At 35.4% G+C, this 15,530-nt stretch overlaps 1 protein-coding gene across 14 annotated transcripts in view; it reads right to left on the bottom strand.

Annotated features, from left to right (window-relative positions):
* Window positions 1-15,530, bottom strand: part of LOC149794985 (galactoside 2-alpha-L-fucosyltransferase SEC1-like) — a 108,635-nt gene that overhangs the window by 16,848 nt on the left and 76,257 nt on the right. For 5 of the 14 annotated variants that reach the window (XR_016422225.1, XR_016422229.1, XR_016422227.1 and 2 more), the window contains exons 2-3: window positions 13,585-13,661; window positions 3,777-3,883 (exon numbers count right to left, since the gene is read on the bottom strand). Coding sequence is in view for 4 of the 14 variants with exons in the window: in XM_089964643.1 (XP_089820769.1) it covers window positions 13,585-13,602 (18 nt within the window). In the remaining 10 variants the exon portion in view is untranslated. Of the gene's footprint in view, window positions 1-3,776; window positions 3,884-6,169; window positions 6,300-13,584; window positions 13,662-15,530 lie in introns of all 14 variants that reach the window. The other 9 variants (XR_016422228.1, XM_089964643.1, XM_089964645.1 and 6 more) reach the window with 2 other exon arrangements.

Genomic DNA, 15,530 nt, shown 5'->3' on the forward strand with positions numbered 1-15,530 from the left:
AACAATGGGGAAAGAATACAGCCCTGCTTGATCCCATTGGTTACATGGAAGGAGCTGGATATTACACTTCCCCAACTATTTGTCATGCAAATTAACTAAATTATCAACTATGTAGACGGTTATTTGAATAGCCAGCAACGTTGTAAAGATTGTTCTTTGACCGATCCTATCAAATGCCTTACTAACATCTTAAAATTATGCAAACACTACATTGCCATGTTCTGCAAAATAGTTGAATGTTTCCTAAAACCATGGAGGCAAATGTTACAAAAGTAAAGAGACAATTTATGTAATCAACTAAACTTCTGTAGCTTAAATGCCAAACTTAAAATAACGAAACGATCCTTCCTTGTTTTTTATATTCTCATGGGAATTCCGTACCCGAAATATCAAAACAGAAAGATATTTTAACATTTGGAAACTATATATCCTCACTAAAGAATATCATTCCCTCTTATTATCTTTCTGGTGATCCCAAATAATTTATTATTCATATTAGGATTACTAACCAAAATAACAGCCTTAAAAAGAGTAGTAAACTACCACCTGATATATAATCACTTATACAACTGCATGGTAGAAGCAGAAACTGTTTATCATTCTGTATTTGAATTTGCATTCAGTACACTGTTCAAAGGTAACATTTAATACTTAGTAACTTCTCTACAAATACTCTTCTAATTGACACAACATGAAACCGAAACGTAACAAAACAAATTAGTTTTTCTTTTCAAAGCGGTTTAACTAACATTTCCTGCTTAGATTATAATACAAATATAATTTGTTTAGACCAATTAATAGTTAATGTAAGTGCATTACGTAGTTAGTTAATTCTTACCTATGTTTGGCAGTACAACTGTATAATTGAATTGTATATATTAGTTTCCTTTCTCCAGCCGTTACCTTTCAATTTTCAGCACATCTTGTTTGTTGTTTGTTTACTTTCTTTACTGCCACTTGTCAAGTCTGATTAATTTGTACCACTGTATGTGTATGGGGAATGGCTTATCAAATGTTGTAAGAACTTGTAGCTCGAGGGCTTTTACATAAAACAATATCCTTGAACTTTTTAAACCATATCTGAAAACGTTCATGCATGGCAACTTGTTGATAAGTAAAACATTTATGCAGGCTTATTTAACGGGGAATTCGGTCATCAGATTTATAAATTTGTGTAACTGATCATTAAATTGTGTTGTACATGTAAAACATTAAATAAAAAGAGCTACATCTTGAAATAGGTCAAATGTTTTTTTAAAGACAATATTTATTCATGAACTCACGTTTTGCTTATTTAGGGATCTTATAGTATTTTATGGGTTTGCTGCAATTCACTCCAACTAAAGCTTTATATTTAACAATCACGTGGTATTATATAGTTAGTGAAATTCGTAAGAAACATAAGATCTCAGATTTTAATAAGTGTCACACTTAAATATTAAAACTCCTTTCCTTTGGGCACAGACGGAAGTGAATTAAAAAACTGTATTTGAACGGAATTGTCAAATGCAGCTGAAGTCTTGTAACATAAATAGAGAAAGTGGACTGGTAAAACATCATCGCTAGGCAAATTCTTTCACCCAAATCATTCATCATATTGATATCAAACTTCCATGATTGGAAAAGGTGGAGATAGGTGGCATGTTGGCCATTTGAAACAGTTTTAATTTTGAGATTCTTTCATATGTACACCGATTTGCATGATTTACCTGCGAAAATGATTGTTTCATCCGTAATTAGTATAGTCTAGAGCTAAGCAAGTGAAAAAAAAACATGACGTTTTATGGACCAAGAAGCAAGCTGATGATTGCATATATATATATATATATATATATATATATATATATATATATATATATATATATATATATATATATATGTGTGTGTATGTGTGTGTGTATAATACACATATATGGATATGTAGATTGGAAAGGGTTTAAATGCAGAAATAATCGGAAGAGCAAAAGTAATAATGCACACACACACACACACATATATATATATAGAGAGAGAGAGAGAGAGAGAGAGATGAATGAAAAGGTAGCAAAGATTTTGGAAATAGCTACATTTTAAAGAGATTTAAATTAAAGGAAGACAGTAATGATTTATTTCTACTTATATCTCAGGGATTAGTGAACAATTTTTTTATCCATTCATTTAATGACTTCGTATATTAGCCTTCACGTCAGCGACATGCATCAACACATTTAAGGATATAACTTTTGAGAACACTTTTTTTATCCATTCCATTATTTACCATGCAGTGTGTATCGAGTGTACTGTAAATATTGCGTAAACAACATATCATCAACACCGCCTGTGGGTGCTACATTTTCTGAAGATAATCACGCCTTGAACGAAATCCTTCCGGTAGGTAATCGTTACAGACGAGTACCTTTTATTTCCAAACACACGCCTTACGAGTTGTATGTTTAGCAATTAACATCTACTAGCCGTAAAAACGGTGACATTCATCAAAACAATCTTTCAAAATCTCTGACAATTTGTCCTAGGCTAACTTTGAACCTGAAAGTCGGCGAATCTTTGACACGTACAAATATTACGATTTCAATGTAACTGATAAGTTCAATTATAAATATTTACTTTTATTTCTGAATACTTTATCTATATAGTAAATGTTCGTATTATCACGACTTTGGAGTGAGAAAATGCGAGACTGGCTATTGACATTGACAACAAGATGGTGTTTAAACGTAATTTAGAGAGGGATAAAAGCTACAAAAAATTTTATTGAACGTTTTTGTCTGGGTTCAATACGGTAACTGTGTCGGACCTAATATACCGATAAGGGGTTGTGTTCAGTTCCTAATACTCTATGTTCTACAAGGTTTAAACCCTGCAATCTCGGCAAAATAATAATGACCAAACTCCAGTCATCTACTGACCAATAACCACAATTACTAGCCAATACGTCTTTGGAATGCAAGACGACGTTTGAGTGACCAAACATTACCAGTCAATACAACGTAATATGAAAAAAATGGGCGATGAACTCGCATACTATACAATCGAATACAACTATATACTGTCATACACATAGATAATAGTGTTACCATGTAACTTTTAGAATTTTTTAGAATGTACGATTTTTGGAGCTGTAATTTAAATTCATATAATTTTAATAAAAGTCTGATTTTTGGAATTGTAATTTCAATTCACATAAGAAAGAAACTGATTGTTAGAATTTTTCACTTAACTGATTTTACAACAAAGCCATCAGTACTACAACTATATATATTGTAAAACAAGTAGATGTTATTACTCACTGTATAGACGTATTGTGGCTGTAGGCCAGCTTCATTATAAGATAACAGATGTCTCTAATAAAACTATATTCAGTACAGGCTATGATTCACAAATTCCTAAACATAGGCGTAAACAAAAGCTAGTCAGGGTCTGAGTGTACATAGAGCAGGTTTCTGACGAAACCAGGTATCACTGAAGCATGAGGGTCATGAGTGATCAAAGTGTAAAGTAAAACTGGAGAGTGTAAGGCATGTCCTGTTATGGTAAAGCCGACGTATTGCAAAATAGAAATCACTATATATACCCTACCCACCCACCCCCCGGCTTCGTCAAGAATGGCTGCCGTACAGTTATAACTCGACTTTCTCTTTTCCAGATAAGAGTAATAAAATTGATTATAGTTAAAGATCGCTGGAGAAAATGCTTTGATTAAAGAATCTACACCAATTCTGCGTAAAATAAAAAGCAAACTGGAGAGCTACACCTGTCGGACATTCCATTAGAAATACCTTTGGAGGTTACAGTCCAAAACTTTGAGGAAAAGTTGAAGATAAACGTTATCTCATCAAGACTGGATGCAATCTTCACGACATCCATATACAACGGCACAAGAATTCTGAAAACAGAAAAAGCAAACTGTCGGAAGTAAAAAGAGCTTGTTTTCCTACATTTTTTGGTGACCAAATCGTGGTACAAAGGGTGTATATATCACAGAAAGTGCAGCAGATGCCAACAAACTGGACATACAACACACAAATGCCCCCAAAACCAAGAGACTACGACAAGGATAAATGAAGAGGGAATACGAAGACGACAACAACAGCACATATCCATAGAAGAACAAAATGTGCACAGCCCAAAACAGCAACAACAAGCCGCCAACGAAAAGGGAAACAAATCCACACTGAACAGACAGAACAAGTCCAACAGCAGCAAGAAAAATCAACTTCATATCAAAGGCAGAAGGTACAACAAAGACAACAAGAACAGCAAATAAAAGAACCAAACCCCCAACAATGGAAACCACAACAAGAACAAGTAGAACGGCAACAGGAACAATCCAAAAAAATCAAGACACAAGAACAACAAGCAACAACAAAACTGCAAAATTTCGAATATCCGAAACAATAGTGTCCACAGCACCAGCAAAAAGAAAAGAAAAAACTTTACAAGCCCAATCGTCAATAATAATCTCAGAACAAATGCAACATGCCCGAAAGGAAAATCGAGGATTACTACAAACAATAAATCCATTACACCAACAGCAACCTGGATTACAGCCAGAGCAAGAAACATCAACCGGGCAGAGAGATCAAATACATCAATACATCACTCACAACAACAACAAGGGGACCAACAGCAACAACAGCAAACGAGACAAAATAACCAACAATGGGAACAACAGAAACAACAAAAGGCACAAGCCCCAAAAACAACAACAACAATAAAGACTGAAACAGCAGGGAAATCTAACTTTGAGCCAACAGCATCAACAAAATCAGCAGGACAAATGACAGTGATGTGATTTGGATTTTTAACGTAACTTTAACAATTTTTCAGTCATGTCGCTACGAAGTCTACAATGTGGCAGTTTATCGTGATGTCTAGCACTGGGGCATCATGCCGCAGACAAGTAGCATGATGTCCCACCCAGTCACATTATCCTGCCACCAGGCCGACCAGTCCTAACACTAAACTCTTAATGCTGAGCGCCAAGCGAGGCAGCTGTTAGTACCATTTTTGTAAGTCTTTGATTTTATGACTCGGCCGGGGATAGAACCCACGACATCTCGTATCCGAGGCGGACACTCTAACCACTAGGCCACTGGAGCGATGACAAATGACGAAGATAGGGATATAGTAAAACAAAAGCAACATACTGGTGCAGAGGACCAAGATGCGGAAAGATGCGGAAAGGAAATACAATTATCAAAGAGAATGGCACAAGGCGAACAAAATAGGAAAGAGCAGATACCCTAATTATGAACAACGGCAATTACAGAAACTTCAGGCCAAAAAAGAGAAAAGGACAGAATTAGGAGAAAAGGGAAAAGAAGAAGGCAGAAAGAAGAAGTAAACGCGTGGCTGGCAGAAGAATGTTTTCTTCTTCTAGAAAAAGATGAATGTTTAGATTGAAGAAGAAATTTTTTTTTTTAAATCTTTACAAATAATAAATTAACAAATAGGAAGAAAAAAAAATTATAAAAAATATACCACACAACCAAACATACAATATAGCAAACATTTACAAGTAGGGGAGGAGGGCCTCCCTAACTGGTCAGAAAAGATCAAAATTCTGTGAAACACGTTAAGAGATTATTTTATCTGCCTCTGGAAAGCTTGTAACATGTTATCATTATTATTATTATTATTATTATTATTATTATTATTGTACAGTATGAATTTTTAAATATAGTGTTTCTTGGATTTATTTAGAATTTGTGTTAATTTAGAATTAAGCTTGGTTTTTGTAGAAATGGTTCGCTGCCAACTTCATGTTACAAAATAATTTATTTAGAAATTAAATACCTTCGAAATTACAGGAATTAATTTTTTAGTTGAGAATAAGTTTTAATCAAATATATTGACTGAAAATAACCTTGGCATTAATTTGTAATATTTTACTCTTGAGGATTTTTGTAATATAAGCAATTTATTTGGCATGTAATTATAATACAGAGAAATTGCTGAATTGTCTGAAGTTGGTCAGCTCTAATTTGAATTAAACATTTTATATATATATATATATATATATATATATATATATATATATATATATATATATATATATATATATATATATATATATATATATATATATATCTTAGATTAATCGTGTGTAATTTGTCATCTGTATCTAGTGTAGTTTGTTTACTCTCAACATAACAATTTGCTGCCGTACATCTTGGACCTCGTCTTCCTGTTTTCCAGTTCGATCCCAGTACCTCTTCTCGCATATCAGCGATGTAACACCTATATCGCTAAAGTGACACCGCCGCTTGAGGAAGCCAGAATGACGTGTCTCTCTCGATCTACGGCCACAAAATGAGAAGAAGAATCATCGAAATTTCCATTTTCATTCTTCATGAAAATTTATGGAGATCCTTTTTAACTGGAAAACAAACTATCATGAAGTCAGGTGACTAGTCTTCTTTGATTTGTTTGCCTTTCGCTCACAAGAAAGGAAAGTTCTTAGCATCAACACCAGGAACATTATTGCGAGAAGTAACACAATTACCACTCCTAGGATTTCCAGCAGCAATATATGCAAAGCCGGTGAGAATTCTTCCTGCAGTAATACCTGAAATCCCCGACATTGCGAATGCCTACAAGTCCCGATTGAACGAAACCACACCGAATAAATTCTACGATTATAATCGTAGTTTTACTGTACTACTCTCGGGTTACTTAAATGCGATTATTGCCATCTATTAAACGCGCGTGTCAAATTTAGATTGAAGTTAAACCTCTTCATTGATTTTAAGGTATCACCAACACAAAGCTAAAATTCGTACTTTTCTTCCTCTTCATTAATATTTGATGCCACTCACTCACTCTTTGGAAACATTTTTAACTCACGGTATGCACGTATTTCTATTTAGTAATATGCAATAGGAAAATAATCCCAAGTTGGCTTATTAGTAACATCTATAAGAATGTGAATTATTTTTTCTACAATGTGTTGAAGCAAAATAACAACCGTAGATATGTTCCTCTGGTGTTATAAAAGAAAATAAAAAATAAAAATATGAACATATTGTAAAATAATATACAATAGAAAAATAAAGAAAATAAGAACTGCGACGACAGTTATTCCCTAAGAGCAGAGCCTTTGCATTGAATTGCATTAAGAATCAAGGTATATTGCACTTTTCGACATTTCTAAATGCAACGTAGGCTGACATCACATTGTCTCGTAAACATGCATGCCAGCACATAGACCCCAAAGGCGTGCACACAAAGATACGCTTTAAAATTGTATTATGTACGCAGGTTTTAAGCTGATATTGTTAAAACGAGATCTTTTAATAGCGCACGTGATGAAAACGGTGTCTTCCAAGTCAACAAAACGAGTTACCAATTGCAATGTAGCCATAGCAACACAATTATCATACGTAGGTTCTTATACAAATCAGAATAAGATCACGATCTATATATTTTGCTAGTGTCAGTTTTAACAATTTTAATGTTTTTTATTCGTTTAAAGGAAAACAACTATTTTTTGCCTTGAATTAATAATCCAGCTAAATGGAAATAAGAAAGACGTTGTAACTGAATAGCTGTGACTTCAACAAGTCGCATACTGTCTATCGTTGCTACATTGGTCTCTTTATCCGTTTGCAATAACGACCGTTTTGGAACTGTTAAAAAAATCAGAGAGTACATCTATGTTATAATAATGACGATGAATTCAGATTATAGAGGTGCGCGATTATTTGGTTTGTACCCCTGTTAGATTTTGTGCAAACCTATTTCCGAACGGAAGAGTTCGCGGGTTCGATCCCGGCCGAGTCACACCAAGACTTATCAAACGGATACAAGCAGCTGCCTCGCTTGGCGTTCAACATAAAGAGGTTATAGTTAGGACTGATCGGTCTGGTGTCAGGATAATGTGACCTGATGCCTCAGAGCTGGATAAATTGTCGCACTGCAGACAACGTAGCGATATGACCGAAAAACGGTTAAAGTTACGTTAAAAATCCAACACGCGCACGTGCGCGTGTGTGACGTTTGCACGCATTGGGGTGGGGTTCTTCCAATATAATTTAATTAAATTATGATGGAAGTTCCACCCTGGCTCGTGAGGTTAGAAAGTTAAATTAGTGACGAGGTAGATTTACAGCTCTGAGCCCCCAGTCAGCAATGCCGACGGTTAAATTATAGAGAACACGAAGATGAAAATTCAATCAATAACAATTTAATAAATTCGATAAATTAAAATGATAACTTCCAATCACTCGTCTTTCCCTCGACCAAGTGACAGCCTAATTCATCCCGTGATTTACAGTGTGAGTTCGATTTTCCCCCTGTCCTTGCATCTACTCATCTCTTTCTTCCCCGCTAATTCCTTCCTTCTTTCCGTTTCTCCAAATTCTCCTTCGTCTCCGTTTCCCTCTCTACTATCTCCTCCTCCAATTTCGCTCCCAGACTTCAACTTCTCCTGACTTCTCTCCTTTCTTCTCCTTTCCTCCGTCTCTCTATCTGAGACTACGGGACCAAACTGTAACTGGTCTGTCCCACAAAGCTTCCTTATTTGAAGCTCTCTACTTAGAATTTCCTGCTCTAAGATTTTCCCGCCAATAACGAATGGCTATTCGGAGTTACGCTAACCTCTCCTCTGGGTAATTTCTCTCACCGAACTAATTCTTACCGGAAGACGCGGAGATATCATTCTACCCAAATCAAGGTCTCTCCCCATCTCGATTCTGATTGGGTGGCGCTGTGATCCTGTCCAATCGTCTTAGCGGCCAGTTCAACCTGTCTGTCTGTTTGCGGGGAAAAGGAGTTAAGACACTCCCACTTCTTCAGGCAACTTCTTTTGATCTTGGACAACATTTCCACACCTAGGTGATAATTGGCTATTTGTGACTTAGCAACTCCGAGGTCCGGCTCTCCACTTCTAGCTACGGCAATCTTACGTAACGGATTAATGCTAGCCTTCGGCAATGTTTAACATCAAACAATGGCTTGTCAGAATTACTTTGATTATACATGTTTCAACTGGGGCTACTCTGGGTCGGGGTAAACATGACAGCGTGCAACATATTCCTGGAATCTATAGATTTTTAACTTTGGCCATATAACTATAATTAATGCATTATGTAAACTCCAAATAGTATCAATGCCCCGTGTTGCCAATGCATTGGTCCACTTTCAGTTAGTAAACTCATTCTAACTTGTATCTTTTTGTGAGTTTAATTATAGTGGCATGCGCACAATTGTGCATGTGCCACTTTTTTCTGACTGCACCGCAGCCTGCTAGTTGTTCCTGGGGAAGGGAATGGTGCCACCTCTCCCAGGCTTTTATGGATTCAAGGAACCCTGATAGTTTGGCCTCAATCTGTGGGTCCATAAAGGTCCGATACAGTTGAATGGTTGGCTGTCATTATTGGGAAGGAGAGCTCGGGAACGGTCCTGCTTGCTTTACATCGCTGGTTTCTTGTTGCATTTGCCTGGTGATTCTTGCGATTACTTTTTTCGATTTTTGTTCTTCTTCAAAATGTTCTAAAGAGGGGGGATGTTCTATGCTGTTTATAGAGGTTCTTAGTAGAAATCATGTATGAAGAGAGATTTTCAAGGTTATTATGGTATTACTAGTCTAGGTGTTTAGGGTGTGCTTCCTACGTTATGTTATTTATAAGTTATTAGGTATTGCCTCTTTAAGTTATTTATTTATTTTGTTGTTAACTGATGGTACATACATTGGGATAAATAATAAGTGTGCCCTTCTTCATCCAAATCAGCAATTAATATTCAAGTGGTAAAGCTGTCATGTACAGGCTTTATTTTTTCTTTCCTTTTTTGGAACATGTAATTAACATTTCATGTTGATATACTCAGCTCAATATGGCATGGAAAGGTGATTCGTGTGTTGGCTATATGAATGTTAAAAACCGACGGGGGGCCCCGAGTGGCCGAGTGGACTAAAGCGCTCTTCGTTACGGATCACTGCCATCTCACCTCTGTCTGCGGCGGTTCGAGTCTAAGATTCAGCCAATGTGGGTATGTGAGAAAGCTTGCCAGTAGCTTCTCGTAGGTCGGTGGTTCTTTCTGGGGTTTTCCCGGGTTCTTCCTCCACCATTAATACTGGCCGCCATGTATAGCCTATCGTGTGCTGAAAAATGGCGTTAAACCCCACAACAACAACAAACCGACGGACTATTAAAAATGAATTTCAAAAACAAGAGATGCTGTTCGTCGAATTTAAATTGATTTCTATAGGAAACACAGAAAAGAGTCGACTGCCCATGCAACTCAGATATAATTAAGCACTACATTTAATTTAGTCCGAGTTTTCTCTGACCCTTGCCACCCCATTTTTGATATTTGAACATAATTCCCTATCGAGAAGTTGGAATTCGCCGACACCATTTGGTGTCGGCATGGGGTACCGCTTATTACCTCGCCCAGCAATCTTTAACAACCTTTCATCGAGATATACCTGTATGAAATCGAAAGGAATATGCTTTATTTTCTCAGAAATTGCGATCATAGAATTCGTTCTGTCTTTAATCCGCTGACAGACGAGACCAATGTAGGAAACACGGTACTAATTCAACTCCAATAGTAAACATATGGAAACACCATCATATTCAGAATTCAATAACTTAACATTTCTGGGTGCTGATGATGAGACCTATAATTCTCCATGCACATCTAACCTTGGTGCAAGCTTATGTGTGGAGAACACCATATGACCCTTGACATTTTGTTTACATACATGTGCATGAAACACATGTTATTGATTCTGCACCAAATGAATCAGGTGCTACTTTCATTATTGAGTACTCATGAGTCAAGCCTGTAAGAATGCTAAAATTGCATCAGTAGAAATTTGTCTATATTTTTTTTAAAATTACATATAGGATAAGCTCTCACATGATATTTTTACTAAATATTTAATTTTCATTATTAACCAATTATGGACCACCAAACCCGTAAATACTCTATTATTTCTTCCGTATAATTAGTAACGTGTGTCCTGTACAATCTTTGCTGAAATTTGACCTGAGTCTGTCCCTTTGCATTTATAGTCACGTGACTACACTGCTCTCGAGCTCGCAGCCTACATGTCAACACATACGTAATTTTAAAACTTCCGATCAAAAAAGAAGCCACAGAAATAACCGTTTCATTTTATTTTTTTATTTATTGATGAAACATTACACGTGCAAAACCCATTACAAAATTATTCAGACTGTCTATGACTTCAGTCAATTTACCATGAATTAAAGAAGGAAAATTAACTATTGGCAACAATGAAAGCAGTATATGTGGGGAAATATCCTAATGTTATTACGAAGCTATTTAATAATAAAACTGCTAAGAGCTAAAAAAACAAAATTAATATGGTGGTAGATATTCAAATATTGTTTAAACAAAAGCAGTATGTTATTTATTTTCAAAGTTGTAAATTTTAAATAGCAAAAATAAATATGGTTTATCTAAAATATGAATAAAAGGTAAAAAGCGACACTTCTGTTTTCTACGTCATTTTCTTAATGGTCTAACATTAAACACACCAAAGCCATTTTTAAAAATACCTGGGCTGTCTACGACTTAAGGCATAATACGTTTTACAATTATTACAATTTCTGAAAATTTCAACGACTGCCATCAAATAAAAAAGCAAATGTGGAGAATATTTTTTCTATTATAAAATAGCTAATAAATAAAAGTTAATACATTTTCACAAGCTGAAACTTGGGGGATGGGTATATAGTTAATTTCATCCTTCAAAATATTAATAAATAAATACACATTTTTCACAACAGAAATTCCCCAAACAGTAAGAAATGCCACCGACCTATCTCAATGAGCTCTAAATCAATCTTTTCAAAATATCTCACACAACGTACATGCCGATGTATTTATCACAATTCTATGGGTTCATTATTTACACCGATTTGCGTAATGTTCCTGCAAAATATTTTTCTTATAATACAAACTAATAAGCGTCTAGAGCTAAGCAAAAAAGGAACAACCTTGACCTATTAAGTATCAAGAGGCGTGACTGATGACCAGATCAGTTGTAATTAAATACAGAGATTTTGTTCGTAATATCTGCACTCCGATTCTAGTACAAATAGTGATTTTTATACAGCGAAGAAGCTACGAAAATGACAAATCTAACCGTCTTGTTCAAAAAGGAAAGTATCTAATCAGTTCGAAGTTTAAATAATAAAAAGAAAGCAAACTTTGGCAGCAAAGGTGGTCATTGAATGAGTTATGATTAAAAACACATAAACATCTACAAGGTTATTTTGCGCCAGGACGTTGGCGGTAAAGAGCTTTGCCTGCATACACAATATGGCGACCTCCAGGCTTCGTCTTTTCAACCTGCACCGGTCTGGTAACGAATTTGGAACGCAAGCCACTGAGTATTTGCAAAGCCAATGAAGTAAAATGGGTGAAACTTGCTAAATCAGGTTTTTGTGGCCATCTTTTATGGACTTTGGTCAAGACGGAAAATCTTAACGTACGGGGGCCCCGAGTGGCCGAGTGGTCTAAAGCGCTCTTCGTTACAGATCACTGCCATCTCACCTCTGTCTGCGGCGGTTCGAGTCTAAGATTCAGCCAATGTGGGCATGTGAGAAAGCCTGCCAGTAGCTTCTCGTGGGTCGGTGGTTCTTTCCGGGGTTTTCCGGGTTCTTCCTCCACCATTAATACTGGCCGCCATGTATAGCCTATCGTGCTGAAAAATGGCGTTAAACCCCACAACAACAACAACAACTTAACGTACGATCTGGCTTTTCCTGCCATCATTTGTTATTATAAGCCATATTAAACAATCAGCTATCTTTATATGCCATTTTCATCACGTTTCCAAAAAGAAAGATTAATTAAGTAATACACTTTCTTTAAAAAATGACAATTATAGACTCCAAAACATGCTTGTTTCAAAATGTGCATGCAGTACTACTTACTAAGGAGCAATGAAGTTATGTAAATATTTGCTCGTTTAGAATGACACCATTTTATTACCGGTTTGTTATCAACCAAATCAGATCATCAGATGCCTGGATGTTTTACAACTATTGCACGTGTACAATTTCAAAACAAAAATGACACATTAAATCTCGGGAGCACGGTTCTGAATTGAGTAAAGCGTTATCACTGGGATTGTTTCCCCGAATCCACTATGCCCATCATTACTTAGGTGTATCATAGACATTTTCAAATGCTGCAAAAATATCGTGTATTTGACCCGCTTTTCCTGTTTTGTTGAAATATAAAACTTTTTGACACAAATTTTTTTTGGAAAGAAGCATCAAAACCAGATATTCCAGTAGTCTTGCTTTGGCTGCAAAAAGGGGTACATTAATACATTAATGTATATATATATATATATATATATATATATATATATATATATATATATATATATATATATATATATATATATATATATATATATATACATTGTAAATCGACTAGTCTAATTTATCTTAACATGAAAATATTCGCGATGAAATTCCCCATGTCCAAATTTCAGTAAAAAGTAAACTCTTAAACGAAATCACATTTAACTTTTGATACTATGTGTAAATGTGGTCTTGCTATATAAAATAAAATATCATAAGTTTTGGTACCTACCTCAATATATCCATCCATTTCTGCAACAGTCCTAACGAAGTTATTTATTGGACTGAATCTTTATTCCACGTCTGGAGCTGAAAAAGCGAATAACATCCTTGATTCTTGTGGTTCTAAGAGATACAACGTTTAGTACAAAGGACATTGAAGTTAGATATTAAAGAAGGAAATTAAATTTGTTTATCTTTCGGCATCTGGAATGATAAAGCAACAATTTCTAAAAATAGGATATTCGAAAGCATATAAGGAAACTAAAATCATCTTACTATAATATCTCGAGAAGTTTCAATTATCAGTCTCAAGTCGTTCAAAAGGAAAAGTAATCATATCAGCAAAGGGGATGAAACATAACGTAAACAAAATATTTCACGCTCTGACGATTACCTTATACTTCATAGTGGCATAACGAACAGTTTTCTTTCCTGAATATTTTAATATTATGTGATGCATCAAATGATTGGTTGCAGTAATTATATAAAGACCCGCTCTTCTGCGCATCGTTATGGACGTCAGTACAAATGTACATAGAACACAATTAATTTTACAATATATTCTCTACATTTGTTTCTCGGTACTGAACTTTCCACTGTGTGACAATCAATACAAATCATATGTTAATCTAAAACACCTTCAAATATAAGTTCACTGTGAAGTTCCTGTGAAAGGTTCACCAGCATCTTTTTTGAAGGCTGGACTGTAAACAAACCAGCGTGCAAGGGAACATAGATTTCACTTCCGGATCATAAATTAAAATGAAATGGAACAACCTAACCAGTTGCTTTATGTCAAAAAACATTCGCAGTAGTGATAACATTCTAATAACATTGTTTGGGCTCGATAGCTGCATAATGTTTACTGATCATAGGCAAGGATAGGAGGAGATATAAGACTTAAAGTATAAGCGTGAGAGAGAGAGAGAGAGAGAGAGAGAGAGAGAGAGTTGTATATACGATGCTACAATAGAGCATACACACCATTGTTCAATAACAATAGTAGGATATCACAAAATGTGTTTAGTTTCTTAAGAAAAGGAAACAGCTAGTATCCAAGTGGCTAAATGTAATTGAGCAATAACTGTCGCCATATTGTGTCATCACTACGAATGCGACGAAGTCAAATTTAATACTTATGCAAAAAAAAAAAACAACAACCTGAGAATCTGTTATAACTAAAGCACATCAGGAATATTGTTTAAATAATGCTAATAAATGATATAAACATGATTTAATTTCAATGTTCAGCACAATATGCGATTCATTAAACGGTATCAATTGCATACATATACATATACATACATATAAATACATACAAAGGGTTGGAAGCGAAAAAATTGTTACAATGTAAAGATTTTAATTTTTCTTGAGGTGCAATACACAATACATTAGATTCATGGTAAGCATAACATTGATTAAAATTTGAGAAAGTGTGTTTTTCTGATGTCATTGCCTCATATGAATCCAATAACAGAAATTTAAATTTCTTATACGGGTCAATCTTTCATCAAAGCATTAACTTCCAGCTTTTTCTTTCACTGTCAAGTGTTGGTAGATCGTACCATCGTACTACTAACAATCTTGGTGGGTCGGTGGTTCTTTCCGGGGTTTTCCGGGTTCTTCCTCCACCATTAATACTGGCCGCCATGTATAGCCTATCGTGCTGAAAAATGGCGTTAAACCCCACAACAACAACAACAACAACTAACAATCTTGTGATAATACACGGACTGGACAGGGAGGTCTTGAGCTTGATCTGACTTAAGAACACATTTTCTGTTGGATAACCTGTGAACACTTTGACAGCACTCATTGTATAGAACGCAAAGATTGATTACAAACAACATCGCCATAATATTGTTTTTGCTTGCCTCAGTAGGCCTACAAGTAGCTGTCATTCCAAATGTACCATTGGCAAAACTGAAACTACGAGTAGTCTCCCCTGTCAGCAAC

The sequence above is a fragment of the Sinohyriopsis cumingii genome, chromosome 7 (genome assembly GCF_028554795.1).
Source record: "Sinohyriopsis cumingii isolate HCF-2022 chromosome 7, ASM2855479v2, whole genome shotgun sequence".
NCBI lineage: Eukaryota > Metazoa > Mollusca > Bivalvia > Unionida > Unionidae > Sinohyriopsis > Sinohyriopsis cumingii.